The 25,846-nt window shown below is 45.2% G+C and overlaps 1 protein-coding gene across 1 annotated transcript in view; it reads left to right on the top strand.

Annotated features, from left to right (window-relative positions):
- SRGAP3 (SLIT-ROBO Rho GTPase activating protein 3) overlaps positions 1-25,846 on the top strand; it is a 99,451-nt gene that overhangs the window by 5,609 nt on the left and 67,996 nt on the right. The window contains 1 exon segment of the mRNA XM_015423530.1: positions 1-52. This exon segment is cut by the window's left edge and continues 11 nt beyond it. Coding sequence (XP_015279016.1) covers positions 1-52 — 52 coding nt within the window.

Here is a 25,846-nt window from a genome sequence, read left to right as displayed (position 1 = left end):
GAATGCGGCAGTTAGTAAATATTACATCCACGATGTCTCAGACCTGATTGATGTAAGTGCTCAAGCCATTCTTCTTTTTTAATGTGCTGATTCCCAGTTCTTTTCCTGAGGTGGCAGCTGTGTTTGATGCTTTGTTTGATTCTGTGGGCATATCTGCACTGCAGGTTGCCTTGCTTCTGTCATATTGCAGTATTGATTAACATTACTTAGGATACATTGCTAATGCATCTAAGGTACAAATAGTGTTGCAGAGTCTGAAATACTATTGGACTGTTGTCTACATCTGAATAAAAATCATGATGTATCCCGTCATGATGGCTTTGTATTGAGGGTATTAGGTTGGAGGAAGAGGAGAACTTTGACTGTAGGATGCCATCAAGCAACTAGAGACCAGCAGCTGGTGAAACTGGTGTGAACTAGGAATGAACCCCCTGAGGGACTGGCAGCTGGGGGAAATGTGCAATTTTGTGGATCCAAGATAAAGAGGATGGGAGTAATTCTGTAAGTAAAAGATAAGGCAGCAAGAGCAAAAGCAGAAAAAGGGGATTATGTAGTAGGGATCATGTTGAGTTTCCAGTCTCCAGGTGGAGATTGGAGATCTAGCAGTCTCCAGATTACAGAGTTCAGTTCTCCTAGAGAAAATGATTGCTTTGGAGAGTGGATTCTCCATGGCATTATACCCCACTGAGGTCCCTCTCCTCTCAAGCTCCTCTTCCCAGGCATCACCTGCAAATCTCCGGGATTTTCCCAATTTGGAGTGGACAGCCTTAGAACCATGGACACATAGCAGCCAGGTAGGCATATAGACAAGTGAAGACTCGGCATGAAGTAGTGTAGAGGACACTGACAGACCTGAAGCAAGGAATCGGGAAATGACATTGAGAGGTCCCTAATGAAATGAAGTCCTCCAAAACAGGCTAGGCCTAGTTGAAAGTCAGCCATTTCTAGGTAAACCTGATACCGGTATACATGTAAGAATTCATACATCCTGTGGTAGAAAGTAAGAGGTACTTAGTGACTTCAGGGCAGGGTTGCCACCTCACATCCCCCACTGGCCTTATGTCCTGCTGCTCATCTAGGCTGCAGGAGAAAAATGGGGAGGAATGGAGGGGCGATTGGCAGCATCCTGGTGTGATGATATTATTTCTGGTGACATCATTATGTAAAGATGACACTCCTGAGGGCCCCTCTCCCAGGTTAGTCTCCTGCCAGTCACCAGCCTACCTCAGTGGATTTGGACATTAGGATTTTAAAGAGCCCTTTAAAACAGAGGTGTCGCAAAACTCATTTGTTATGAGGGCTGGATCTGACATAAATGTCTCTTTTGTTGGGCCAGGCCATGTGTACCATAAAACTAGAGATAGAAACTGTATAAAGGACAGCAGCTGGTAAGCTCCGAGTTGGTGTGTTTTCACTGCAAGGCCCCCTGGGATGGGAGGGGGATGCAGAGGAAAACCCACAGAGGCAGACCGGAGAGGCAGCAGTGCAATGCTGGGCAGATGCTCCCATGATGCTTGACTGCTGCAGGCGAGGTTGTTCTGCTGTGCTAAAGGCATAATGGAGTGTCTTATCCCACCCACCCCCCAGCACTCCCTCCCTTGCATCAGTTGCTCACGGGCTGCATAAGAGCCCTGGACAGGCCAGATCCGGCCTCCGGGCCTTATGTTAGTCACCCCTGCTTTAAAACATTTAGATGTTGTCAGTGTCACTAATGCAGGTTCAGATTAGTTGTGTGCTTTCCTGCACTCGTTCGTGGGATCTCAGCAGGGGATTTCTTCTAGCTGGACCTGTATGAAGAGTTTGTACTGGTTTAAATAGTGCTTAGTTGCATCAAGAAGTTAATCACATGTATTAATCTTCTAAATCATATTTATTGATCTTCTTTGTGGTTTCTGTCCATCACACCCTTGGGACTCCCAAGTGCCTGCACCGTTCCCAAGCAGTGACTTCTAAGTTCCAGAAAGGGATTTTCATGCCCTTTCCCCTGCACATGCCCAAGAACTCCACTGCGCATGCTCAGGGCCAGGCGCAGAGATCCTGCCAGTTCTCTTCTGACCGCCGTGCAGATAGGATGTGTTTTCTCCTTGCTCCGGTCAGTGAACTTCTCCCTTCTATCTAGCTCCGTTTCTTCTCTCAGAAAAAAAAAATCTATCTTTCATCTTCTACACCCCATCGACCTATGTGGGGGTTCTTCAGATGGTGTTCCCGCTGTGGGAGCAAACTAGCTCCGACCGACGACCACTCCCTGTGCCTGCTGTGCCTGGGCGAAGCCCATCGGACAGACTCTTGGCCCCACTGTGCTAAGTTTTCCAAGCAGACCAGGAAAAACAGAGCTGTTCGATTGCAAGCTGCACTCCTGGAATCGACCTTGGCCCCATCTAAAATAGCCACGAAGACCGCGACGGCTGAGGGATCGACTAACCAGCTGTCGGGCCTGGCTCTGCACTATACCCCATCAAAACCTTCGACTTCGACCCCGCACAACACTGGGGCATCGACGTCGAAAAGGTCGGGCTTGACTGTAAAATCTTCCTTGGACTCTCCTGCAAAGAAACGCAAAAAGGAGAAGGTCCATACATCGGACAAGGGCAAAGTGACATCCCCTAACCAACAGCATCGAGCCGAGAGCCCTACACAGGACTTGATGCCTCACCATCCTGATGCTATACCACGATCACCAGACCCGATCTCCACCCAGTTGGCACCAACTTGACAACAGACTGATTGGGTGAAACCCCCCCCCCCGGTATCAAAATACCACCAGGCTGCGTCACATCCCCTCAGCATCTCTGCGTCTGAGATTGATGAGATTGACCTCACCCAGTGGAGCTACCGTCATTCCCCCTCGTCGGGGTAAATGAGCAGAAATAGCTCTCCACATCCATCACCACCGAATGCATGATGCTCATAGAAATTTGCACCACAGCACTCCAGAACAAGAGCCAGGTGCCATCCATGATGCTCCACCACCCCAATGGCAAGCACCGCCAACACTGCCATGGTATCAGAAGCAATACCAATACCTGTACGGTGCCTATCCTCCACCCTTTCTGTGGCTCCAGATGCGGAGGCCACCAGACTGGGATCAACACTCCATGCTTACTTACCACTTGAGATCACCCCACCAAGTGATAATCAAGAAACCAGCCGATGCACCCAATTTACTGATACCGACACATTGTCACCATCAGAAGACGACATAGAATCCAATAGAACAAACCCTTTTGATGCTAACGGGACCATCGACATCGACGTCTCTCAAACCCAAACCATCAGGAACTCCTTTGCAGGCCAACTCAGACATTTTTGATACCGATCATAGTGCCCAAGTACGGGACTCTGATGATGATGGTTATTATTCAGTGCATCACACCCCGGAGTCAGAACCATTGCCCACACTGCCAAAAACCTACCGATATCTCCATTGGAGGATTTGAAATCGTATGGGGACCTAGTAAAAAGGATGGCCTGCACCCTAGATCTATCCATTGTTCAACCACGTCCAGGTGTGAATGCTTTGGTCTTTGACATCGTACAGCTGGACACATCTATGGCTGTAGCCCTTCCCATGCCTTAGATGTGCAAGCCAGGGGATGTGCTGCAGTGGGATGAGCTGTTCTCCAATCAATATGTGACTGAGTAGCTACCAGCGCCTGCCACCAGGTAGGTCAGAGCTTGCTACTCTCCCAAGGGTGTGATGCACAGACACAACAAAGAAGATAAACAAGTTGCTTACCTGTAACTGATGATCTTCGAGTGGTCATCTGTGCATTCACACCACGAGCCTGACCTTCCCCTCTGCTGGCAGCCTACAGTCTTCAGTTGGGTTGGACAGCGGTCAGAAGGAACTGGCGAGATCTCTGCACCCCACCCTGAGCATGTGCAGTGGAGTTCCTGGGCATGCGCAGGGGGAAAACGCGTGAAAATCCCTTTCTGGAGCTTAGAAGTCACCGCTCGGGGTCAGCGCAGGTGCCTGGACTCCCACGGGTGTGAATGCACAGATGACCACTCGAAGATCACCAGTTACAGGTAAGCAACCTGTTTTTTCATGTTAGAATTAAAAAGTAAGTCTGAAGAGACTTTCAAGCCCTGTGGGGATTTTGAGGTGATATGGTGGATGGTTTTTTAAATTCTTCAAATGAAAGGCACTATTTGTAATTTTCCTTGCTTTGTTCAAGGCTTTGCTTGTTCATACTGGGATGTGGGAAATGAAAACCTAAGACGGAGTATAGTTCTTTCTCTATTGATTTGCCCCTTGGGCTTCCTATATTCTGATTTTTGACCTTTTTGTTTTGTTTTTATGCAGTTTAAGCCTTTGAGTTCCTGGAGAGCTGCTGAATGCCAGTTTAGCTGTTTTGATGTCATTCTTTCCCAGCTTATTTCATTTTTGATACTTCCATTGGAGTCAGCAGATGGCTTTTCTTTCTCACTCCAGGAAATCCCTTTAGGGGACTTAAACCAAAGCATCTTTGATTCGGTACAGCTACATTTGCCTAATTATATATTCTGTTTGCCCAAGAAAACAAAGCATTATTAAGGATGCATGAGCTGTATATGTGTCTCCTCATTTCAGGTCCCCCAAGAGAAGAGCTGTTTATTTGAACAAGTTTTTAGATATGTCTTGTGTGCTTCAGAGCAGCATTGTAGGGCAAAGTTCAGTATATCCCAGTATACAGAGAATATGCTCATTCTCCCTCTGAGAGGAGGACATCTTGATGGGTGTTTCCCACTCTATCTGTAGGGAGGCAGGAACCAATAACCTTCAACTTCCTGTCCTCTTTGTGGGGAACGCCCATCTCCTCAGTTCTGTTCCTGCCTCAGTAGGGAGAGCAGCACAAAGTTAGGCTTGTGCCTAATTTCTTCTACTTTTCTTCTACTTTTCTTCTCAAGAGTTTCTCTCTTCAACTCTAGTGTCTAACTTTAAATCCCTCCTTCCTCTCCTCCCTCCTGCGTCCTTCTGAGCTTCTTCCCTTCATCTGCATTCTCTTCCCCTCCCCCCTCTACTTCTCGATGCTCCGGCTGGAGAGAGAGAGAGAAAGAATGGCACAGCATGAGGGCTACGACGATTTCCTCTCTGAAGGAGAGAAAAAGCCTCCTTTGCCGTGGCAGGCGTGACTACTGCCCAAACGCCAGCAGGCACGGTGAAATCTGCCGCTTTGAAGCCTAAAGCCGCGGAGAAGGAAAAGCTTGTGAAAAAGTGGCCCCATTCCCCGCCTGCGTCTCGTGTCGCGGACGACATTTTGGATTCACAGAGGCCTTTAGAAAGAGAGGGGGAAGGCATGAGGGGTCCTTCTCCTCTGAGATAAGGAGGACATCTTGATGGGTATTTCCCACCCTAATCTGTAGGGAGGCAGGAACCAATAACCTTCAACTTCCTGTCCTCTTGGTGGGGAACACCCATCTCCTCACTTCTGGAACTCACAGAAGCAGTAATAACACTGAACCATAACAACAGAGCCATAACCACCTAACTACTGAGAGAGAAAAACAGGCAGGAAGGAAGCAAACTAGTATGAAAAACACTAGGTAAGGAGCAGCAGAATATAAGGTTGATGACGTGGGAGGGCGAAGATGTCCTCCTTATCTCAGAGGAGAAGGACCCCTCATGGTAAGTATCCACTGGTCCATTCTCCCTCTGAGAGGAGGACATCTTGATGGGACCTCCCATAGCAGTGTCCTCCTATATTGGGTGGGTCATTGTCATGGTTAGTCAGAACATGCTGCAGGACTCTTCACCCAAAGGCTGCGTCTGCTGAGTCATACAAGTTTATTTTGTAGTGCTTAACAAACGTGGAAGGAGATGACCACGTGGCTGCTTTGCAGATTTCCTCTACCGAAGTCTGACTGGTAAGGGCAGCGTTCGTGGCTGCACTCCGTATGGAATGAGCAGTGATGCCTAGAGGAGGAACCAGCTTCTGGGCTTTCTACGTCTCCATGATACAGGACTTCAAAGTAGAACTGATTGAAGCTCTGGACATCTTGCTCCCTTTGTTTGGCTGAGATGAAGAGAGATTCTGTTTTGCGGAAGTTGCTAGTGCAAAGGAGAAAGGTCTTTAGGGCCCGTCTCACATCCAGTGAATGCCAGGATCTCTCTTTGGGGTGCTCTGGATTAGGACAGAAAGAAGGCAGAGAGATCTCTTGAGATCTGTGGAATCAGGAATTCACCTTCGGTCGGAATGTGGGATCCGTGAAGAGTACCACCTTATCCCTGTGGAAAATGCAAAACTTTGGGTTAGCAGAGAGTGCTTCCAGCTCTGAGACTCTTCTGGCTCAGGTGAACGCTACCAGGAAGAGGGTCTTCATTCTGAGCCACTTCAAAGAGTTCAAAAGGTGGTGGTGTCAAGGCGTTGAGAATCGCATTCAGCCTCCGTGAAGGAAATCTGTGGGAGGTAGGAGGATCCTGAAGTGACGCACCCTTTAGGAACCGATGCACATGAGGGATGAGCAGAAATGGTATATCCTCTAACGGTGGGAAGAACCGTGGCCAATGCCGCTGTCTAACGTCGGAGGGTAGATGCCTTCAGCCCCGAGTCGTGTCTGTCTTGCAGGAAGTCGAGGATGGTCCACAGACGTGGCTTCAGTGGATCCAAACGTTTTCTTCTGGACCACCTAACAAAGGCCTTCCACGTGGTGTTGTAGATTTGACAAGTGGAGGGTCTCCTGGAGGCCAACACAGTATCCGACACCTTCTTGGAGAAGCCTAGTTTGTGGAGCTTTTCCCACTCAATCGCCAAGTGGTCAAGCTGAGCCATCCCGGTTCTGGGTGCCAGATGGGGCCTTGACTCAATAGATCCAATGTTACCAGCAGTGTGAGTGGAGGTCAAGACGCAAGGATCTTTAGTTCGGAGAACCACGGCCTCCTCGGCCAGTATGGAGCCACCAGTATGACTTCTGCTTTCTCTTCTCTGATCTTCTGGAGAAGTTTTGAGATGACCAGCGTTGGAGGGGTAGGCATACATGAGCCCCGTGGGCCAAGGAGACGTCAAGGCATCTGTTGGCTCCACCCTGTGGTGATAAAATCTGGTAAAGAACCTTGGCAGTTTGTAATTGGCTGGTGAGGCAAACAGGGAAACCGAAGTGGTTCACTATCAGGTCGAACAATTCTATCTTCAGGGACCATTCCCCTTCCTGAAGTTGCCACCCGCTGAGCCAATCCACACAGGTATTGAGGGAGCCGTTTTGGAGCCCCCTTAGCTGTTTATGTATGCTTTTGCAGCAACACTGTCTGTCCTGATGAGGATGTGACCTCCAGAGATTAGAGGACTGAAGTAAAGAAGGGCAAGGCGAATGGCCCTGAACTCTAGTAGGTTGATGGGAAGTTTGGTTTCCTCCTTGGACCACACTCCCTGAGCTGGCGAGCTCGAATGCATGGCTCTCCAACCTTGGAGGCTGGCGTCTGTAACTATCTGCTCACAGCCTGTCCCATAATACGCACAGCCCTGTAGCAGGTTTCTTGCCTTGGACCACCAGGCTAGACGGAGTTTGGCCTGATGAGGGACCAGGACAATGGAGTAGTTTTTTGTCATAATCTTGAACTGATATGGTTGAAGAAACTGTTGTAGAGACCTCGCGTGCATGCGGGTCCATTGTACTGAATCGAGGCAGGAGATAAATAGTCCCATCAGCTTGGTGAGCATCATCAGCGATGACTGTCTGACTTTGATGATTTGTCGGGACAGAGTACAGATCTTTTCTGCCTTGGGTTTTGGAAGGAACATCCGATTTTGAACCGTATTTAGAACTACTCCCAGATGTTCTATGGACTGAGAGGGAGACAGGCAACTCTTTTGAAGGTTCACAAGGAAGCCATGTGAGTGGAGGCACTGAATGGTGTATTTGGTATCTCTCCTGGATTTGTCTGCCGAGCTGGACCATCAACAGGTCGTCTAGATAGGGGTGCACATGGATGTCCTGTTCTCGGAGTAAGACGATGGGATGAATGAGAATCTTCAAAAATACCCAGGAGGCAGTTGAGAGACTGAACGGAAGTGCTCTGAATTGCCAATGTTGGCCCTGGACACAGAAACGGAGAAACTGTCTGTGGCCCTGAAAGATGGGAACATGCAGATAAGCCTCGGTCAAGTCGATGGAGGTTAGAAATTCTCCCGGTGGAAGGGCCTCTGCGATGGATTTCAGGGTCTCCATCCGAAAACGGCGTAGCTTTACAAACCTGTTTAGAAATTTCAGGTCCAGTATCTCCCTCCAACTGCCGTTCCATTTGGGAACCGTGAAAAATATTGAGTAGACGCCTCGTCCTCTCTCTAGGACAGGTACTAGTTCTATGGCCTGAATGCTGAACAGGTGTTGTATGGCATCTAGAGTGCGATGAAGCTTGACTCGGTACTTTGTTACTGGTGAGGGGACAAATCAGTTTGGGGGTCTTGTGACAAACTCGATGGAGTAACCTTTGGAAGTGACCTCTCGAGACCAATGATCTGCATTGGATTCGACCCAGGTTTGTTGGAATAGTAGCAGAGGCCCCCCCCCCCCGGGCGCCGACAAGCAGTCATGCTTTGGAAGGCTTGTTGTCTCTTCCATACTTATCGTCTCTGTCTGTAGTGGAAGGAGTTTCTACAAAAATTTTGTCTATTTGCTCCCCAAGACTGCCGTCTGAAGTCTCTGTTAAATCTTGGTGGAGGCCTCTGGGAACGAAAGGAATAGTTGCCAGAGTCTCTATGATCTGGTCTGCCCAGAGATCTGGGCATCACCTTTTTCTTATCTCTAGTTTCTATAAGTATTTTGTCCAGGGAGTCCCCGAACAAGCGGTCACCTTGGAAAGGATACGCTGTAACTATGGACTTGGTGTGAAGGTCTGCCTGCAGGCTCAAATCCAGAGCGTTCTTCTAGCCGCTACTGTGGAAACTATGGCCCTAGAAGAGAAGATCATAGCATCTAAGATAGCGTCCGCAGAAAAACTTGATGCTTTAAGCAGTCTATTTGCACCTTCAGCCAAGCGCTTGTTGGATTCAGGAATGAGCTGAACCATTTTTCTGAACCACGCAATCGCAGCTCTTGCTACCGTGGTGGCTGTGGCCGATGCTCTGATGGCCATGATGGTGGCCTCATTCAGCCTTCTTATCTAAACTGTCTTTGACCGATCCATCGCCATCTTCAGAAAGCAGGCCAGCTGTCTGAAGTGCTGTTACAGGAGCATCCACTAGAGGGACCTGGAGAAACTTATTAGTAAAAATTGGTAAGGCATATAACTTTTTAATATTGGGAGGACAATGTCTATTGGCCATAGGCTTAGCCCATTCATTTTTGAGTTGTTTCTCTAGAAATTCAGGAAATGCGAGAACTTTCTCCATCCCAGGGGTTCTGGGGAAATAATCTTTGCTCCCCCTAGGTCTGGATTCATCAGAAGGAATGGAGCTGTTTGGAGCCTCTGCAGCTACTTTGGGCTGCAGTTCTAAGGCAGTAAGGGTCTTTTACAGAAGATATGAATAATCTTCTGGTTTAAAAAATCTCATAGAAGGTGTAGGCACCTCTAACTCTTCCTCCATCTCCTCATCAGACAGGAACTCCCCTTCCTCCGTATCTTCAGTTATGTTGTCCTCATCCTGTAAGGGATCCCAATGGGAATGAGTTCCCCTATGGGCACAGTGGTCCTTTCTGGCAGCCTTGGTCGGCCAGCAGGGTCTATCTACTTCTAACTCCTCATGTCTGTAATCCCTTTGGGAATGGACAGGAGATTGGGAACCACCCTCATCCTGGCATGGACGATGAATGGCAGCTACTTCTTCCCTTATAGTCTGTCTCAGAAACTGCATGAGTTCAACAGATATAGAGGTCCCCTGTTGGTCAAGGCTACTCACGAGTAATCCCGCTTGGGAATCTGCAGTTCTTGTAACATTCGTAGAGGTGATCTGGGCATTAGGAGTCTCCTGCCCATCGTCAACGTTTGCATCCTGGCTTATGTCAACTAAATGACACCCTCAGCCATACTTCACCATTCCACAGGGTACTCCGAGTCCTGACAGTTTTCAAATGCTCAGGATATTATGCAAATACCTTATTTAATTAAAACTCCAAGATCGTCCCACCCTACTACATTTGGATATGGCACCATATGAAGTATAGTATGATAATAACTTCACCAGGAATTATCAGTGCATCTTGTGCAGAGTTACTCCAATCTAAGCCTATGTATTTTCCCATGTTTATTGGACACAATGGGGTTCAAAGCTGAATGTTACAAGGACAAGAGAGTATCTTTCAACTATCTAGGGGAATGGATCAGTGGATACTTACCGTGAGGGGTTAAGCCATGATCTGGCATAACTTTGTATAGGATAGGCCTGTTTGTAATACTATGACTTGAATTTACTGGAACAAATCTACTAAATAAGCAATGTATCACTCATAATATCTACTTTTTCAATACCATTATAATTATAATTTGTATCATTTTTTCTTCTGAAGCGTCCTCATACAGGAGTGGTTTATTCAGATTTGCTCCATGTATTGTGTGTGTAAAGTGCTGTCCAGTCACAGCCAACTTATGGTGACCCCCGTAGGGTTTTGAAGGCAAGAGACTAAGAGAGGTGGTTTGCCATTGCCTTGCTTCTGCATAGTGGCCCCGGAATTCCTTGGTTGGTCCCCCATCCAAATACTCGCCAGGGCCAACTCTGCTTAGCTTCTGAGATCTGATGAGATTGGGCTAGCCTGGGCGGCTGCTCCATATATTACTTGTCAGAAGAGAACAGCACCATTCACTGGCTATGTATCCAGTCCTAGGGAATAATTTCATGGGTGTTTGTCCTTATTCATTCATTTTATCTTAACAGTAACGCAGGGCTATTTTTGGGCAGGAACGCACAGGAACGGAGTTCCGGCTGGCTCCCAAGTTAGCCACGCCCAGCAGGAACTCATTAGCATAATAGGCCACACCCAACAGCAGAAACTCATTAGGATTGGCTATATTAGGGGTGTGTGGCCTAACATGCAAAGGAGTTCCTGCTACAAAAAAAGCCCTGGGTTTTGACAACAAACAAGGTAAACAGAATAAGAAGCAAAAGATGGGTGTGGCTGGATGAGCACACTTCTGGTAACATGGGGGTGTGGCCTAATAGGCTAATGAGCCATGCTGTCAGGGGTGTAGCCCACCATGCTAATAGGTTTCTGCTGTTGGGTGTGGCCTGTTATGCTAATGAGTTCCTGCTGGGCTTGTTCTACCAAAAGAGCCCTGACAGTAAGAAACATTGGTTGCAAACACTGTCTCCTCCTGTCACTGAAATCAGCTCTTCTGCATCATTTGTGCAGCGAATCTTCAATTAATGGTCAGAGTGCTAGATACTGGGGGAAGTGAGGCTTCTCCGTCAATAGCTGTTCTGCGGCACTTAATGTGATTCAGTTACGGCACCGTCCTGCTTCTTCTGCTCATTCTCTGCCTCTTGTCTCTGTGATGACCAGAGATCTGTGTACTGTCCTGGTACAAAACAGAAAGTGAGAGAGAAGCTGGTCTCAGTACCAAAACTGGGAACAGGGAACATTAGTGAAGTAGAGATTACAGTCCTAGGATCCTAATGGGCTTGTCAGACTTCAGGCATGATTATACTTGCATGAGCTCCACCCTTTATCACCCAACAGGGTTTCCTTCATGGGACATAGTAGGGGTCAGAGAGAGAGACTGCCACAAATAATTGTTAATGGGCTTAAATTGGTTTTGGAATTTTATGAGCTCCACGCCAGTCAGAACTGTTAAAGATAACTGTAGCTGTAATTTAGCAGTTGGGGCATTTTTTTTTTTAATGTATGTTGTAGTTGTGCACAGTTAAGTCTAGCCTTGACATAATTAAAGTTAATTGCTAATGAAACCTGTCTCATGTACAGCAGGAAACATTTGTGAGTAAAATCGTTTCACAGACAAGCACAAGTACAAAGGAAGTGAAGGAAAGGTGACAACATCCTGCTTTTTGGAAAATACCATTTTTGGCTGGGGATGAAGTGAGCAACCAGGGTTTCTTTTGTTCGTTCCTGCAAGAACTACAAGGTTTATGTTATTTCTGTTTTGAAAAATGGCCTTCCAGAGTACTCATGGCTGGGTTGGTAGTAGATGTCGTTCTCCCGCTCTATAGATTAACCAGAGTGTTGCCAACTCCAGCCTAGAAAATACCTGGGGATTGAGGACAGAGCCTATAGAAGGGGGTAATTTGGGGTGGGCTTTCACATAGAATCTATGGAATGCCATAGAGTTTGCCCTCTGAAGCTGCTATTTTCTCTAGGGAAAATGGTCTCTGTAGTCTGGAAATAGTTGTAATTCCGGGAGAACTTCAGGCTTCACCTGGAGGTTGGCATCCCTATTTATCCCTCACATATAGTTTTCTGATTCTGTCTTGATTTTGAAGTTGTGGTTGATTGGGTGGCTATTTTATAATGAGATTTTTGGGATTAATGCAAACTCTAGCAGGAACAAACATAGGTTTAAAGAGTCTAACATGAATTACTCAGTCTTTCATAACATAGAGCATTTTTTCATTCATGTATCTTTGATCATAACTCATGCTCTTGAAATCACTTGGATTTCAGAAAGGCACTTTATGCTCTGATTTTCAGTTCCATATGCCAAGTCCTTCAGAATAAGGGTCAGGATTTCTGCTACTCCCCCCTCCCCCACCGAGTAAGCACTATGAATATACATGGTACTTTTACAATAAGGTTGCTTATGTAACTTCACAGCTGATGTAGCATTTCTGCCATTTTAACTAGTTTGGCAGGATTTAGTTACAACTAGAAGTGAAACTAAAGTGTTATGCTTGTCTGTGGTCCACTGACACAAGCCAGGCGGCAGTAGACACTCCAGGCATTTGGAACAAAGTTCTTCAGGTCTTGCCAACCAGACAACTATCTCCATCCACCATTTAATGTTGAAGGGCTTGTTACGCAGTCCAACAAGGGACACTCAAACAGGGAAATGGGGATACCTTCTGCCGATATACTACTGAAAGTTTGTAGCACCAAAGCAGTGATTTACAACTAAGCAAAGTATTTTGCGAAACATTAACAGCCAGGGGGAAAAAAGAATAGGAGTGGGAGTGAGAATAAATGAGTTTGGAATATGTTACCAGAAAATCTGTCTCTGTTCTACTGAGCTAAGAAATTGAAAGCTGCCTCATTTGATGATTATCATGAACGTCTTTGCTTAACTTCTCTTTTTTTATTTATAGCAATTGGCAATTATAGATGGGTTCTTGCCAATTTATACCAAGGTCCTGATCCCACCAAGAGTTACCAGTAAAAGATTCGAGGCTGTTGTGGTTAAAATAGATGTCTTTTACTTAAAAATATATCTCATACAAACAATACTGATGCACTCACATATTCAATCAAGTTCCTAAGAATTACAGTAGGAAATAAGCACAGTTGCATTAGCAGGTAGGGGTGATGGTGGGCGATACTTATCTGTCTTGAAGCTTGGTTGTTCCAATGAAGAATGGATAGGAAGAAATGGAAACAAAGGGAATACATATGACCAGAACCAGCCGGAACGCTCTTGACTATAGATCAAGAGATCAATAGAGGCAAGGGTTGGGGATAGCAAGGGGGACTTAAGAGGGGTAAAAGCAGATAGGGGTTGTCTTGGGGGGAATGCTAGCTAGCCAGGAGTCAGGTGACTGGTTCTCTCCTTTTATAGAGGGTCCAAGAGATGGGTGGTAACTGTGCCAACCTCTTGACCCACCTACCTGTTAGTCCGTCCCAAAAACAATCCTATTGGTTGCAGACAGGGAGGGAGGTTACCTAGGAGGGATGGCCAATATTGTAACCTAAAACCTTACTCGAAGTATGGCATCTGAACAGGTGTGAAATCCAGGCGGTCAGGATGCTTCCTTGTAATGCTGATTAAGTTGGCCAGTTCCTTTGATAACCAAATGTCCATTTGGGAGGAAATTCCAGCTCAGGAACAAAGCAGTTGATGGGTGGTACGTGACCACAAGCGGCTTTGCCATGGGGGCTGTTTCTTCCTAGAGTTGTTGTTTCATTGCTCACAATAATGGAGATTTGTGCTTCTTCACCAGGCTGGGCAACTGTGTAGCTGAAACCTTATTTACATGTCAGGTATGTGCAGGTACCCTCTATGTGTGTCATCACAACAGGTGACCTAAAGTGTACATCTCTCTGAGCCTGTGTGTATGTGCATAGTCCATGTGTAGCAATAAGTAGTTCATAAAACAAATATCAGGCTTGTTCTCTAACAAGCGTGGCTGTTTGCCCCGGAACAAAGTAACGTGCGGCAGCCCGATCAGATGTCCTGTTAAGGTCCCGTGGTTAGGCATTAGGTGCTGATCAGACGGCTAGTCTGCAGCATGGCAAAGAAGCAGCACGGCGCGTTCACATGGGCAATCGTGCCGCGCCACTTCTGTGGCAAACGGGTTTTTTTTTGTCTCACCGAAGTTCGCACATGTGCATGATCGTTTGTGCGCATCCAGTGGAGACTTAAAAAAAAAAATCCAGTTTGCAACGGGACATGGGCGGGCGCCAGATGCCACGGGTTTCCAGCGGAAACGTGATCAGACGCCCGCCCTTGCCTTGCATTTTCCGGAAACTAGTACATCGTATGTGGTGGTTTTTTACTCCGCATCTTCGGCAACATGCCACGGGTTAGCCATGGGTGCACTACACTTCCCAGATGTTGCGGTGTGATCGCGCCTATCATCCGTGTCTTCAGCATGGCAACTTCTCCATGTGACCGGGGCCAAAGTATGGTTGAATTACCCTACCTCTGGCTATTTTTAGGTTATTCAAAAGGTTCTTCCCATTGTCGTGGTCTTTATGATGTTACTGGCCTGTAGTTATTAGAGCTCGTTCAATAAACACCCTTCCTCTTAAGAAGTCATAGGTGTTCAAGAGAAAGAAATATTGTTATGCATTTACATCACTCTAGGCCATTGAAAGACATAATTTTCAAAGAAAGTTGGCTGCCTTTTATGAATATAAAAGGCTGTTAAGGCAGGGAAGAAGGCACTGGAAAAGACACAGAGGAAACTGATATAGCTGCTAAGGTTGCTTGTAACAGTATTTACCTAACCAGATCTGTTAATATAGAACCAGAGCTAGGCAAGTCTGGAATAACCATGGTGTAAAATTTTTGAATGAATAGGCTACATATGAGTTGTTGAAAAGAATTATTTGCATCTTCTTTGATTTTGTTTTAATCACTTGCACTTGATTTTAAAGCAGAAAGTCTGGAAGTTAGGTAATAGGAGGAGAGGGGAATGATATAAAGAGCTCTGGGCTCCTGTTGGGGAGAAAGGTGGGGTATAAATGAAGTAGATTTTTTAAAAGTGCTTTTAAGCAAGTGGTGGATGTACCCTGCCCTAAGGTAGCCTGCCCTAATACGCTGCCAACCTGACTGAGGGATGCCTTTGGTTGGGCAGCAGTACTCCCTCTAAGCTGTGGAGTCTTATAAGCAAAAATTCTACTTTGTGAGCTACTGGCATTAAAGTTGTGAGCGAGTGACTTGGCTGCTGCATGGATCAGTTTGCTCTGGAGCCATCCTCCCTGAGCCAAGACAAAAATGTGTGAGCTGGAGGCTAAAAGCCTGTGAGCTAGCTCACACTTACTCAGCTCAGAGGGAACACTGTTGGGCAGGTATTTATTTGTCAGCATTTTCAAATATCGTGATTATAGGACATACATATATTTCAGGCAGGATAAGTAGCCCGTGTAGAATAGATGTTGGGTGAGTAATCTGTTAACATAAACCTTCTGTGTGACTTTAACAGTGGCTGCAGCAAAGGCTACCCTCAGCTGCAGGTGCCTTGCGTATGCTCGATATGCTGCATGCAGGCATCTGACTAAAGAGGTCTCCTAGCCTCTGGGTTGTTTAGATAAAGTCAACAGCCTGGCAACAAAAATGAATAAACAGCTTCCATCATGGGAAATTAGCCTCTCTCAAAAGGCTTGGTACAGTTCTGAGGCAAAGCCTTTACTTTCCACTTTTCTCTGTCCTTTCTGCTCTGTTTCCTGCCGAGGAAGCTATTTTGCAATGCCACTGGCAATTTGCAGCTCACTTCCTCTGCAGTTCTGAAGGGAAGATTTCTGAATGTACATGAAACAAAGATGAGAAATACTTCCAGTTAGGAAGGTCCTTTTCTCTTCTTGGTTATCTGAGGCAGCTGGCTTGAAATAGCTGCATGTCAAAGAAATATATGCAGCAGAGTAACTGTGAATGTTCACTTAGATTCACAATTATTGAACAACCTCAGCTGTCTTCCAACCTTCTTACCTACAAAGAAAACAAGAACAATTTGGAGGTGGGGATACTAGTTAATGTTAAGGATTCCTGTGTTTGATTTTGTTAAAGTTGAGACTGATTCACTGTAGGAATGCATCAGTCACTCTCTGGGTTAAAATAACAAGGAGTCATGACTTCCGGCCACGGCGGCGCGAATGGCAACTGGGTCTCGGGACGCTCCCGGAGCCGGATCGCCCACGCGCAGATCCTAAGGAGCCTTGGTGAAAAGGCTCCGAACCAGGGGACGCTTAGGGGAGAAGCCTCTTGCCGGCCAGAAGGTCGGGAATTGAGGCTCTCCCTCTGCCCCAAACGGCCCCGGCTGCGACGTGCCCCGAATGGGGACTAGCAACGCCACCAGAACAGCGGAGTGATGGAGCGCTAAAGTAAAGTCTGAAAGAATGAAAAAGCGATGAACTGTGAGTTGGTGATTGATTTTAAAGCGGTGGCTTAAGCGTGCTTCTTTCCCCCTGGGAGGCGGAAAAGGGAGGGATGATTCCCCCCCCACCCGAGAAAGAGACTTTGTGAAAGAAAAAAAAGGGGGGCGAAGCGAAAATTTGTAAAAGCGCATTACCTTTTGGGAGGGAGAGGAAAGCGACGACGAGGGAGGCATTCCCGAGTGGCTTAGCATAAACTTTTGAAGTATAAACAACAGCGAAACATGGCAGGGCAGAGAAAACTGCTAGAGAAGCAGACAAAAAAGACAGGAGGGACTTCCTGTCCAAGCCCTTCCCCTGCTGGAACTGCTGTCAGTCAACTAGAAGGTGATCTTGCACGCCATCTGCTGGAGGAACTGCAAAAAATCAAGCAGAAATTGGACAGCATGGAAAGTGCCTACAGTGTTCAACAGAGAAAAATGACAGAGACAGCCGACAAGGTGGATGATATCGTAAAGAAATGTTTGGCATCATCAGAAGAAATACAGAAAGTTAAGAAGAAGGTCATTAAAGTGGAAAAACATCAAGAAAAACGGGATAATAAACTGTTACTGCTTCAAATGGAAAAAGCGAATTTGACTCTTCGATTTTAGGGGCTAAAAGAGGAGGAAAGAGAGGACCTCAGAGACATCCTGGTAACAGCCCTAGCACCACTGACTGGCAACGAAGCGGGAAAAATAAAAGAAGAGATGGATTTGGTTTATAGAGCCTACTCCAACTTTACAAAGAAAAACAAGTTGCCAGCGGAAGTGGTCGTGAAATTCACAAAGCAATGTCTACGAGACCAGATTTTAAAGGCAGCTTCAGCAACGCCCTTGAAAATCGGAGATCAACCGATTAGGATTCTGAAAGATGTTCCATTTGAAATCAGAATGAAAAGAAAGGAATATAAAGGATTGACCATGTTCTTACAAAATCATCAAATTAGTTACAGATGGTTGGTGCCCGAAGGATTGGTCTTTAAGTTTAAAGACAGAAGAGAGAAGATAGACTCTATCTTCAAGGCTCAAGACTTTTTGAAGAGGCACGCCAGTACAGAAGAAGAGGCAGAACTTGCCAAGTGGATGTCGGCAAACAGCGGAGAAGACAGCAGCTCAGAGGGAGAGGTGAAGGATGAGGAAACTAAAGGAGCGACCGGTCCAAAATATAACTTAAGAGACAAAAAAGGGAAAGACCCCAAAGTCTAAAGACTATTTCGGATAATGCTTTAAAAGTAATATTAATCCCAAAAGGACATTACTAACATATTAAGTGCTCGATGTTAACAGAGAGAGAAGAAAAGAAGATTATCCAGCTGCAGAAGAAGCTATTGACTTTAACTTTAATACTAAAAGACTAATATACTAACACTTAACATCACTCAACACTTTTCTTTATCCCTCTATATACCCTTCCTAATTTTCTGAGTTGTAAAAGCAAAATTTCTCTCCTTTTTAGGAGAGGGAAATAAAAAATAATAATAACAAGGAGTCATAATCTGGTACCTTAAAGGCTTATTGTGGCATAAGCTTTTGTGAGCCAAGGCCCACTGCATCATACACGTGAAGTGTTAACACTCAGTTGGCAGTTGTATGCACACAAGGGTACAATTGGAAGGACGGGACTTATTACAAAGAAGGGCCAGAAGTCTCCAGTGTCCAGGTGTATATACTTTACATTGAAGTTCAGGGATGAAAAGACCCAATCAAGAGCAAACAATCTGCACAGATTGGGTGTGGACCACTGCCAGCTGGTATGGAATTGGCAAAGTAAGACACATAGAAGAATGATTACTTTGTGTCATAAACTAACCACTCAATGTGGAGTCCAAACATGATCGTGGCAAGTCTGTATATGAAATTGAATGTGGTAATTTCGCATTGGAGCATTTGTTGAAAAATAGCAACCTTTTACATTGATCGTTGAAAGTGTAGGAAGATGCATATGGCTCTCCCACTGCTTTCTGAGTGCTTGATTTTTAGTGTTCTGATTTGTGTTTATTCTCTTACAAAGATACAGTCCAGTTTGGCAAATGTAAGTGGGAAGAGTGTATTGGTGGCACGTGGTAGCCTATAGAGCATTAAGAGATATGCAGCTGAACATTAAAAGACATGAAGCTGAACATAACATTGATACTTCTTTTTCCTTCCATGATTGATACGTTTGTTGCTCGTCTGAAACTTGGCCATTTTGCCCAAGACGTATTCAGTCATTGCAGGAAAAAATAGTGGCATGGGTTGAATTCAGCTCAAAATAAGCTTGTGTTAATTGACTCTCACAGTGCCTGCCAAAACGTAACATCTGACAGCTGAGAAGACATCAGCCAAAGCATATCTGCAAGTAAATGCCCTATCTCTTCAAAAGCTAAATTTATAGGCAACTCTTTGAGAAGGTTAACATTTGGTTTGTGGCTTTGAAAATTACCCCAAAAGGAAGCTACCATGGCTGAGAGAGTTGGTCTTGATGTGGGCAGTTTAGTCTACTTCCAGCCTTGCTGTAAAACGATGTCCTTTTAATTAGATACTGCAAAAACCTTCTTCCAGATGAGGAAGTTTGTGGTAAGTTGTTCTATCACTATTTTAAACTGTGGTGATGAGGCCTAAGTTATGTAGAAATGGAAGGCCGCACCCACTAGGAAAACACCAAAAAAGATGAGGGTGCGGGAGCAATGTAACATACTTATTAGACTTGAAAAATCCTTTACAATTCAGAATATACATGTTTCAAGCAGCATTCCTCTTCAGGGCTACATATGAAAATAACACAGATATTTGAACTTGAGAGGAACAAAATTAAAACCTGTTATTTAATACTTTGTATTGATGTATTTCATGTCCTTCCTTCAAGGTGCTCAAGGTGGCATATATCATTCTCTCTTCATTTTTCAACTCTGTGAGGTAGGTCAAGTTGAGAGAGAGTGACTGGTCAGGGTCACCCAATAGACTTCATAGACTGACACTGTAGCCACTATACCACACTAGCTCTGTGCTTTGCTTGAAACACATACATGTTGTATTTCCAAAGGATTTTTCAAGTTTAATAATGTTTAATGTTGTACACATTATTGGGTCATTCCTCTCTCTTATTTGGCTCAAACTGAGAATATGAAATTGCTAGTATTCAGTAAAAAATATTGTTCACCCCTAGAAAACACTTTGAAATAAAAAAGAAAAATTGTTGTCTTCCTTCTTTGCTTTACATCTCCTAATGATTTTTATACTGTTATTGTGACAGGGTGTGCATTGTTATCTGCTCGCTTGAACAAAGACCATTATATCTTCCAGTAATGGGAAACCAGGCAGGCTTGACTTTTGATCCCTTGTTCTGTTGTCTGTCCCCTGTTCTGTTGTGTCATTCCCACATGGGAGTTCTGTTAGATCTCCTTACCACAGCAGGGAGAGATGAGTTGTGGTAAGTCTACTGTCATATATGTACTTGAATAGGATAGTTGTCATAAGTTTTATGTTCAATGCTGATGTAACAGGTTAATATTGCTCAGAGCAAAGGAGATAAACAATCAGTTTCATGTCTGTGGTTGTTGAGTATGGGATTTATATTAGCACATATTTTCAGGAAGCAGAGGTAGTGTCCTTCCCCCTTCCCTTTTTTAAAAATCGCTCAAAGATGGAGATCCATCCTTCTACTACTGTCTTTGGAACCTTTAAATGGATATCCAGAGTACTAATTGTATATCCTTCTCTGCATTATAGCAGTGTATTCGTAGTGGAGAAAAGTCAGTTTAGATTCATAAGGAAGAGTGAAAACTACTATATTATTGGCTACCTTGCCTTGTAGGACCCGACATCCTTATCAATAGCTTTCATATCTAACATGGCAGTGTCCTAAATGAACAATAATAAACTCTTCTAACAGATCATTACCACCTAAGCATTGAACCCCTTTCCATGTTATTGGTTAACTTTGAAATAAAGCTCCCTGCGCTCTGGGATTATGGGGTTAATTGGGTGCACAAAGTCAATGCTGACCTTATGACTCCAGGTCTCTAAGGATGCATCACATCTTGTCTTGGAAGTCTTCTATCATAAAAAAAATTGCAACAATAAAAGTGCTTAGATAGATTGGCTTGTCTCATTCAGAAAGAGGCAATGAAGACCTAGCCCACTTCCCTCCCTCAGAGGCAGGATTTCCCCTCTGTTTTTCTCCCCTGTTCTGACTGAGCAGCCCTTTTTGATATTCTTTTCTGAAGAACTATGGCTGTCCCACCCTATCACAGTATAATATTGTGTTGCTGGCTTAGCCCAGGATCTTAAGGGAAGGGACAAGGTCTCCCTCTTTAACTTAAACTACTGAAATGGCACTCAAGAGGCTTTTTAAAGTTCAGAAATAAAATATTTTATTCAGTGTCGAGGGGAAAAGGTCAGGTGAAATCAGGGGTAAAATTCCTCAGGTAAATCAACATAATCACAGACTACAGTTCATATGTTTCAAGCAATTGAGAGTTTCTTAAGGTTTCACAGTGACTTAGAATCATTAAGAATAGAGGCTTTTGTTTCAGTGTTTCCTAAACACTCCACTATACTTTCTTGAGTGTATTTGACTCTTTTGGTTTCCAGAAGGCAGGGATACTCTGTCCAGTACCCAAATTCCTCCACTAAACCCACAGTACTCTTCTCGAGGTTTACTGACTCTTCAGGTTTCTAAAGTTATTTTCTAAACACATCTGACAAGGGATCACTCCTCAGAGCTATCTCCATTTCCCAACTGGGTGGGGAATTTCTTCTCTCACTAGAAGATCTATCCCCTTTTCTGGCCTGAATGGGAGTCTTCACCTAACTACCCACTCCTGCCAACCTTCCAGTACTCTGCCTGTTTTAAACTGTCAGAGCTAAACACAAACCCTGTCAGTACTAAACCCTTTTCAGTCAGGGCTAAATTCAGACTGTGTCAGTATTCTCAGTCAGGGGTGAATTCAGACTCCTGTCACACCCACCTCTTCTCCATCAGGGCTAGACTCAGATTGAATTCTCCTACGTATTCAGTTCAGAAGTCTTCCTCTGCTCAACTGATGTTAACGGATCAGATATCTTGGAGCAGCCTGTCACTCAAGGCTCTCTGGCTCTGTGAGGCATTAACCCTTCACAGTCCATTACCTGTTTACACATCACATATAAGATTTTAAAGTGCAGTCAATCACAGAGGCCATAACAATAAGTGGCTTATGTTCAGGGTATGCTAATCAACTTAAAAATAAAACAGATGCAGATGGCTTGCATTTACTGAAGCCTCATCTAATAATAAAGCCAAATTATACACATTTTGTTTTGCCAAAACTGGTACCTTGTAAAGTATATATTTTGCTCTTGGAAAATTCAAACATTGGGAATGTTTATCAGTTCACTTAGTTCTGTGTAGGTGTACATAGTTGTGCATATGCAGTGATTATTTCACAGTTTAAAGTGATCCTTTGAGTTTGTTGACATCAAACACCTTGTCAGTGTTGTATGGCATACTGTCATAGTTTTTCTCAGTAATAGCTACTGAGATGTCCTTACTTGGCCAGCCCATTCCCAGTACCTGGTTGTGAAAAGGCAACCTTGAGTTTTCCTGATCCTTTTAAGCGATAGAGATGCATCACATATGCTACAGAAGAAAAGAAAGACGCTTGAATCCCTCTTCACTCCTTCCTCCATCAGGGGTGTGCAACCATTCCAGATCTGGGTCTGAGTTGTCAAGAAACCATGTGACACTGGAGTCACTGAAGTAAGGGGGGGACAAAGGTTGGAACTTAACAGTGTTAGGACTGTGAACAACAGACAAGAGTGTTGGGGGAAGGAAAAACAAATAGTGTCATGGATGAATCCTGTCTACTGTTGAATAAGCTCAACTTGTTCACCTGCTGCTTCTCTCAGTGTGCATATAAAGAGGCAGGACACGTGGTACCTTGCTGTCTATACATGCACACTAGCAACAGAGCCTTCCAAAAAGCAGTAGACAAAAATGGTGGCTGTGCTCATGGCCCAGCCAGTGGGGTTCTGTAACCTACTCAAAAGTCTTGACTCACCAGCTGAGGACCCTTATTCTGTATGATGTGAAGGAGCCTTAAGAACAGTGGGGAAACTTTTAGATGGATGGAAAGGACACCAAGGAAGCATTAGGGAACAGAATAGAATTTAAGGACCAAAGTCCCTGCAGAAGATAAATTTAAGTACCTGTTTTGTTGTTGTTATAATTATGACTTTGGAGACATTAATTACACTTAATTAGCTACAGCTGGGTTTTTAAGAAGGATGGGTAATTTTGTGACCAATCACATCTATCACTATCAAACTAAGAAAGAGGTAATCAATTTTAATGCTGCAGGACATTTACCTGTGCAATGCGGAGGTCAGGAGTCATCCTTTCTCACTGCCCTGATTAGGCACACCTGTTGACTAAATGACTTTGCGTGTATTGCCGTGGGAAAGCTAGCCATATATTGAATTCATTTCAAATAGCAAGTTTTAGCTGAAGCCAAACTCTGAGACCTGTGCCCTGATTAAGTGGTGTCCATGATATCAGTGCACTGAAAGGTAAGTCCAAGTCATGTCTTTGAACAGTACTGATATGCTTTGAGGAAATTAAAAACAGCAACAAAGGAGTTCAGTGACATTTTACAAGCTAATGAACTTTATTCCAGCATAGGCTTTCATGAGTCAGAGCTCACTTCATTAGATGCATGAAAAGTTTGAGTTAGGGAGATGTATTTTATACTTAAAAGTCTGAAGTCTACCCTTCGTAAAAAGCCCTAGTAAATAAAAAAGCCTTTTGGGATTTCCAGAGATAGCACCCCCCCCACACACTTCCTCTGGAAGCCTTTCCCATAGAGTGGGAACTATGACTGAAAAACCACAGGCTCTGGTTGACGGCAGGTGAGATATCTTAAGTGGGGGAACAATAGGGGACAGTAGGGGATAATAGCATGAAGGCCATAGTTGAGACACTGGAACACATAGGGAGAGGCGGTCTTTTAGATATGTGGGTCCTAGGCTGTCAAGGACCAGCATCTTGAACTGAACTCAGAAACAAACTGGCAGCCAATGTAGCTGTTCTGAAATAGGTGTGATGTGATGTGTCTAGCACCTGACACCTGGTTGGATGCAGGACTAAATTTTCCATCAGCAGAATGATACTTTGCTGTATTCCCCTCATCCACTGCAGTCCATTAATTTCCACAAAATGATGCTTCTTGGGAACAGGAGACCCAGAGGAATGGCACGAGGGAGTCTGAAGTAGGTAGGGAAAGGGAATTGGTAGAACATGCCGAGTTAGATTCCAACCCAATGATCAGGCTGCCCAATTCTGAACAATTGCAATTTCCAAGTTGTAGCCCAGTGCAGATTGTTCCATTTTATCTTCCCAACAACCATCCTGTTCAGAGCTAGTGGCTTCAGGGCTGCCTTGGCTGAATGAGGACCCACATTTTATACCCTCCTGATTGTGAACTTCTCTCCCTTGCTGGGGTTTGGGGGTTAGGTGGACTCAGGGATTGTGGCCATGCCAGAGCGGTTGGGCCAGATGGCAGCCTTGCTTGACCAGTACTCCAGGGGATCAGTCTCAGTGGTATCAGGGGACTTAACGAGGTATTCCCTCACCATCACGTCTGACAAATCCTCCGTCATTACACCCCTGGCATCACCACTGCTGACCTCTCAGTTCACTATTGACAACCAGTAGTGGGGCTTCTTCCTGGTTGGGCTCTTTGAGGCAGAGCCTCGTCCACCTGCTGTTCCCTCTGGCCACATCTGTTGGCCTGTAGCCTTGCACTTCTTTGCAGAGCTCACGCATCCATTGCAAGAGTTCTGCATTCAGGAGATCAATGCTGCCTTTTATCTGGGGGGGGGGTCACAGATTCAGGCCAGCTTGTACTGCCCTTTAGTGCAAAGAAGATCCAAGCTGGTGTTGATGCCCACGTGCAGCCTCTCTGCCAAAGCCCTGACCCATGGGAGAACAGCTAGCTCCAGTGTGGAGGCCAGCGCCCAGCCCAGCCCTTGAGTCAGGCGGATTAATTGCTCCAGGCTGGCTGTATAGGCACACAGCACTTTGGTGGTGTCCTGGAAGGGCTCGAGGACACACACCATTTGGGAGAAGGTCGGCCAATCGTTGCAGCTGTTGCTGATCTTCTCTTTCCCATGCAGGATTGTCATAGAAGAGATGACACCCCGCATGGCCCTCTTCTGCTCCACCAAACATGCAGTCACGGCATAGGTGGAGCTCCTCATCCCCGTCCCCCTGCCTTTCATGCAGCAGATGGGAAGACTTAATGCTGTGTCAGAAGTGGGTGGCTAGGGCCCGGCAGTTCTCGAGCAAGGACCAAATCTCAAGAGGGGCAGCATCCCAGGTGGCCAACCCCAGAGCATCCTTCACCACCAGATGAAGTGTATGGACCAGGCAGATGATGCCCTTGAGGCGCACATGCTTCATCTCTTCCAGCATGTTGGCACTGGCATCTGTGACCATGTAGCAACAGGCGATGTTGCCACTGCCTACCCACTTCCTCAGGCTACTCTGTATCACACGGTGGCAATATTTTGCACTGTGTGTTCTGCATCCATCCCCTGCACATGCAGCAGAACCACTTTGTAGCCCAGTTGCATGACTGTCTCCTGCTGGGGCCTGGGTCGGGCCCCAACAGGCCTACTGGATGCTCCAAACCTGAGGTGTTAAAATCATTTGTTACGAGGGCTTGATCTGACATAATTTTCACTTTGTTGGACCAGGCCATGCGTGCCATAAATATATTTGATAAACTTTATAAAGGTGATTTCAGATGTCAAATGGCAATAGCATGTGAATGACAATAGCAGGCTTGATTGGATTGGGTGTGGTGTGCAGAGGGGTACTAGGTGTGGAGATATCAGCATTGGTAATGAGACAGGAAACCTAGGTCTCAATTCCATACAGGAGGATTCAGTCCAGGAGGATGAAAATAATAAATGGACATAAGTCTGACATTAGAATCCACAACATTCAGTTGCTGACCTACGAGTAGCAGTGCTCTTACAAAGGAATTTCAAAGGGAAAGTAGAAAGAGAGACTGCTGAATTGCAATTGATAATGAAGCTCAAGGCAGGGCATCCTCCTGGCCTGAATTGAGAGCTAGTTTTCCTGTCTCGTTACCAATGTGTGCTGTTATCATTTGGCATCTGAAATCACTCCACTCTCCAAGATATAGGGACCAATCCAACTATTCTAATTCCTA

Source organism: Gekko japonicus, unplaced genomic scaffold (genome assembly GCF_001447785.1).
Source record: "Gekko japonicus isolate JY-2015 unplaced genomic scaffold, Gekko_japonicus_V1.1 scaffold3222, whole genome shotgun sequence".
NCBI classification, from domain to species: Eukaryota; Metazoa; Chordata; class Lepidosauria; order Squamata; family Gekkonidae; genus Gekko; species Gekko japonicus.
Note: the sequence above shows the minus strand (reverse complement) of the source record. Positions and strands in the feature narration are given on the sequence as shown.